At 34.5% G+C, this 6,000-nt stretch overlaps 1 protein-coding gene across 1 annotated transcript in view; it reads left to right on the top strand.

Annotated features, from left to right (window-relative positions):
- The first annotated feature begins 337 nt into the window (after positions 1-337).
- Positions 338-6,000, top strand: part of DZIP3 (DAZ interacting zinc finger protein 3) — a 103,795-nt gene continuing 98,132 nt past the window's right edge. The window contains exons 1-2 of the mRNA XM_065876109.1: positions 338-369; positions 3,970-4,039. Coding sequence (XP_065732181.1) covers positions 338-369; positions 3,970-4,039 — 102 coding nt within the window. The remainder of the gene's footprint in view (positions 370-3,969; positions 4,040-6,000) is intronic.

The raw sequence follows: 6,000 nt of genomic DNA, 5'->3' as shown, positions 1-6,000 counted from the left end.
TGCTTTTGATATAGTGTTCAGTGGTGAAAAATGTAATGTTGAGTATTCCCTATTCGATATGATTACAAATTGGTAAGATATATCTATGCTTGGAAAATATTAAGTATATTAAAATATAGGTAGTGATTTATGTTTGGATGATGAAACTGTGATTTTTGTTTTATAGCAGTTTCAAAATTTTCTTTAATGATTATGTACTATTTAGATAGTGGGAAGAAAGAATGAAATCCTTCTACCTTCCCACTAAAAGTATTACTTTCCTTACAGCTTTAAACAGCAGTCGTAAAAGTCAGTCTGCAAGCTTTGGAGTAAGACTTGCAAGAGAATATTGTGCAGCATGGATTCTCTACCAGAAGAACTTTTTGTGAGGTAAGGGATGGGTTGACAAAAAACCAACTGCAGTTGTTGCATTTTGAAGACACGACATTGGTCTTTTTCACATAACTTTGGGAAGCTAGTTTGAATGAGATACCCTTATGTTTCAAGACAATGTAGCAATTCTGATTAGTGGGGGATGTAAACTGGGTAAAATCTAATTTTAGAAAATTTCTCTAAGGACCACACCCTGGTACATAGCTAAGAATTGAAAGATGTACCATAGTTTGCCACACCTGGGCCATTCTCAACAAAGTAATGTTTTATTTATCATTTAACAAGCACTTACATAGACTTACCAACATTAACTTATATAAACTTCATAACAGCTCAGTGAGGTGGATACTATTATTATTCCCATTTTATAGAAGGTAACTTAAGCGTAACATAGAAGACTACTGAGTGGTTCAACTGGGCGTAGGCTAAATGTCAATCTGTCCCCTCAAATTAGGGAAAGTTCAGCCTGCTTGTACCTCTCCCATATAATACTAAAGAGCAGGTTAGTATTGAAGATCTCCTTGCCACCTTTCACTGTCTCATATAATAAGCAATGTGTTGTTTTACAAGTATTTACTTACCTCCATTGTACTTAGGGAATAAAGACTAAGACAAAATGTGTGTACTGAGAGAGAATTATAATATAGTAGGAAGATATATAAAAAGTTATTTTATCTTTAGGCAAAATGCATGCCTAAGTGTTATAGTAGAAATGCTGTGGCTATATATAGAAAGGAACAATAATTATTGAGTGGGGTTCAGTGGGTTTCCACAAGGTGACATTCGAACTGAACTTTAAAGGATAAAGGTGGCTTTTGATGGGTGTAGAAACAGAGCAGATGGGAGGTCATTTGGCTGAGGAAACAGCAAGAAAAAGTATTTAAGATAAATTCTTGGGGAGCATTTTGACTCCTGGTAAGGAGTTTAGCTTTATTTTGTACAGAGCCATTGACATTTGAAGAAGAGAAATGAAATTTTACACTGTATTTTGGGAAGACTACCTCTGTTGATAGTGGGAAGGATGACAAGATATGACAATTGTAATAGCTCAGGAAGTAGTTAATGAAGGCTTGTATGATAGGAATAGTAAATAGTAAGAGAGGAAGGATTTACAGAACTAGAATCAACAGAATTCTTTGACTACTTAAATGTGAGAAAAGGGGCAAAAGAGTAGTAGAGTTGGTTTGAAAGTTTCTAATGACCAGAAGGAAATATGTAACATTAGCTAATATGAGGATCACAAAAGGAGACAGGTTTAATGTGTGTTGAGAAAGTAAGAGAGGACAGATAATGAGTTCAGCTTTGGACATGAGCCAGATTGAGGTGTCGCTAAGATATTCTTATGGAGATTGTCGAGTAGGTGGAAGGAAATGTGTAGCTGTAGCATCAAAGAATGATTAAGTCTGCAGAAATAGATTTGTGAATCATTAGAATGGGGCGCTATTTGAGTTCATGGAAGTTTGCTCATTTATTTGTTTTTATATTTATTCATTCAATAACTATTTGAGTGCCTACTTTATGTCAAATATTGGGCTAGAGACTTGAAGGTAAGGCAGTTCAATAAGAAGGACCTGAATCCTATCTAGGAATGTTTACTCATGGGCATAAATGAGATTAATTTAAGTAGAAAATGTACTAAGAAAAAAGAGGGCTAAAAATGGAACATTACTGTATACTATATATATTCAATATTTCAGGTATATTGTTATACCAAAATTTCAGCTTCTCCCAGCAGCAGAATAAAGTACACAGGTGGTAAAAGTAGCAGAATAGCAAAAGAAAAATACTAGTCTTGCACTTAGTTTTAGCTTTGCTGCTTTCTAGTGTATGACCTCTCTGGGCATTAATTTACCCATCTACAAAATAAAGTAGCCTGCCATATATGACCACTGATGTACCTTCCTGTTCTAATACATGGGGAGCATGGTTTGATAGTGTTAATGTAAGCAGTTCTATATTAAATATTATTAAAATAATAGATGAATAAGGTGAATGAAAGGAAGAGAGATAGCCAGTGGTACAAACTGAGAAGTGGACAGCTGAAGGGGCTAGGAGAAGAACCAATAGCAGCGAAGGATGTGGAGGTTTTCAAGGAGGGGTGGAGTATATGATGGATAATGTTAAGTAATGCAGAAAAGCTAGGTAGATTGAAGAGCTAAGACAAAGCTATTGTAGTAGCAGATACGATTTCATTAGCAACTTTTACTAGAGCAATTTCAGTGTTGGGGAGGCAGTACAGATGAATTAAGTTTTCATATCAAAATTTGTTATGGAACCTATGGAAAATATAGAAGCTCACGTTCCACACGTTTGATTAAGAAGCTCTGAAGTAGAGTTTGGACATCTGGATATTTCCAAAGCTTCACAGGTGATTTTAATATGCATCTGGGACTGAGAACTACTGGGTTAAGGAGTGAATTATCATGAAATGGAGTTAGCAAGTAGAGTATCCATTTTGAGTACCATTTGTACTCTTAAATATGGAGAAGCTTCAGAATACTGCTGCAGTATTTTTCATTCCTTGATAACACAGTTCCTTGTGTTCCTTTTTGTAGTGGGGCTTAGAAGTGTAGGAAAAAACAGTTAACAGGTTTCTCTTTACCATGACATTTTAAAGAGCACTGAGACTCATACTGTGAAATATTGTTTGTTTGAAACTTTCACTGTGTGGACAATACTGCATTGTTTATGTCTCAGTTTCCCCTGACAAAATCAGCACATAGTAAATGATAAATGATTGTCTGTCAAATGAGTACATAAATATGAAGTAAAATAGGATAATATTTACAAAGTACAATTCTGAATAAGTCAATCAATTGACATAAGTTTCTCACATCAGTTTATCTCTGCTAGTGTATAGGATTAAGAAAATTATATAAATCATATATGACCCTATGTTATGGTTCTTCTATTATGAATCCTGTGTCATGGTGCTGTATATAGGCAAAAGCAATTTTATAAATGAATTTTTCAATATAGTAAATAATACTGCATATGTTCACATTTCAAGCCCATGTCAAAAGCAAAACTTGTTATTCCTTTTTATAAAAATAGTTAATAATTTCTAAATATGATATTCTGCCTCAATTTAAAAAGCCATTTTGAAAAACTGAGCAATTGCAATGCCAGGAAACTGAAAAAAAAAAAGATCTCTGTAAGATAGATCCTTTCCAGACCTCAATTATTTTCATAAACACACACACACACACACACACACACACACACACACGTACACACACAAATCAAAACATCAACCTTTGCAACCTTTTTTTTCTTTACATTGAGAAACAGTGCTATAAAGTTATTTTTTCCCATTATTTTGGTCTATTGTGTGTTTGTTAAAGATGAAAAATTTTTTACATCAGCTTTGTATTCTCTCTGCCACTATCCAGTAAGGACATGGCATAATTTCTTTTCTTTAACTTGAGTTCCTAAAGAGATATGGCATCTACCACTATTACCAGTCTTTGGTACATATTATTTACACTTCTGAAACTTTCGGGCAAAAACTCGCATGTCAGATTCTTTACTATTACAGTTTAATTGTGTTCTTTGTAAGGAGATGCTCTGAATATAATGCTTTTTCATTTAAAATAGGGATCTTCCTGTGGAGGAGCAGGCTAAGGAGGAAACCAAGAATAAGGTAGAAAAATCAACGGATCAACTGGTAAGACACAATGTAGTCAGTTAACTAATGCCTTATGAGAATAGAATGCTAAATCTAATCAATTTAATTATCTGCTAAAAATTTTCCTACCTTAGTGGTCATCACTAAATCTTTCTTTGATAATTGATATTTGTGTCTCAAAGTTATCATTCTAAACACCAATCCTAACTGTTGGTTAAAATTAGTAGATAATTGAATTGACTTGCCCAGAAATCATTCTAAACACCAATCCTAACTGTTGGTTAAAATTAGTAGATAATTGAATTGACTTGCCCAGAAATCATTCTAAACACCAATTCTAACTGTTGGTTAAAATTAGTAGATAATTGAATTGACTTGCCCAGAAACATCCCACAATCAATTGTAAGAAATCTCTTATTTGTCTTTTGAAAGCAAAATTCAAACAAAGTGAACACTATACACATAGAAATAAAACATACACAGAGAATTTTATTTAGTAAGACATTTCATTGAGTTCTTTCTGAAGTTAATTCTCTTCTTGTTTTTATCATCTTTACTGTCAGAACCTTCAGTTCTAAATGAATAACTGAATTATACACTAATATAAAGCTTTTATTGCCAGTGACAATATACTTTATGGTAGATTAAAAAATACAGAGGGCTTCCCTGGTGGCGCAGTGGTTGAGAGTCCACCTGCCATTGCAGGGGACACGGGTTCGTGCCCTGGTCTGGGAGGATCCCACATGCCGCGGAGCGGCTGGACGCATGAGCCATGGCCGCTGAGCCTGCGCGTCCGGACGGGAGAGGCCGCAGCAGTGAGAGGCCTGCGTACCGAAAAAAAAAAATGCAGACACATGTTTGTGAATATCACATGTATTTATGTTTGGTGAAGGATGGATGAGAGGTATTTGTTAGGTTCTTGTTAGTGTAATTTTTACTTTCCACATAGTTTTATATAATGATTGATGTCCATTTGTTAATAAAGGTTATCCAGTAACTTAGGAGGAGAAAAATATATAAACGTAAAATAACCATAGTATTCACCTGCATGAGGTTATCACTGTAAAAAATTTTGCAGATGAAATACAATATGTTCAATATGTATACTTGGACCAGGGGATTGGATCCAGAAAAGCCATTTCTAGATACAGATTTCGGAATACAGAGGGAAAGGGGGTGGAAACTTTAACGTTAATTTGGCTTAGATGCTAAATCTATTTTGCAAAAATGGATTGAGCATCAAATATTTTGACAACTAACTTAAAAATTAAAATTGTATTTATAATAAGATTATTTAACAAACATGAAGCTTATAGTAGTTCCTGTTGAAAAAATTTTATTCATGCCATAATCTTACTTGTGTATCAATTTGGTAATTAGTGTTAGATGATTCTGCAATGACTTTTGATTACAGAATTGACCTTTAGTTTGAAATATATGAACTATTGACAATGGTCATTCTTTTTTTTTTTAACATCTTTATTGGAGTATAATTACTTTACTATGGTGTGTTAGTTTCTGCTATATAACAAAGTGAATCAGCTATACATATACATATATCCCCATATCTCTTCCCTTTTGTGTCTCCCTCCCATCCTCCCTATCCCACCCCTCTCAGAAAGCACCAAGCTGATCTCCCTGTGCTATGCAGCTGCTTCCCACTAGCTATCTATTTTACGTTTGGTAGTGTATATGTGTCCATGTCACTCTCTCACTTTGTCACAGCTTACCCTTCCCCCTCCCTGTGTCCTCAAGTCCATTCTCTACGTCTGCATCTTTATACCTGTCCTGCCCCTAAGGCCTTCAGAACCTTTTTTTTTTCTTTTAGATTCCATATATATGTGTTAGCATACGGTATTTGTTTTTTTCTTTCTGACTTACTTCACTCTGTATGACAGTCTCTAGGTCCATCCACCTCACTACAAATAACTCAGTTTCATTTATTTTTATGGCTGAGTAATATTCCATTGTATGTATGTTCCACATCTTCTTTATCCATT

This window comes from Phocoena phocoena, chromosome 4, assembly GCF_963924675.1.
Source record: "Phocoena phocoena chromosome 4, mPhoPho1.1, whole genome shotgun sequence".
NCBI lineage: Eukaryota > Metazoa > Chordata > Mammalia > Artiodactyla > Phocoenidae > Phocoena > Phocoena phocoena.
The sequence above is the reverse complement of the archived record's forward strand: the minus strand, read 5'-3'. Positions and strand labels throughout refer to the sequence as shown.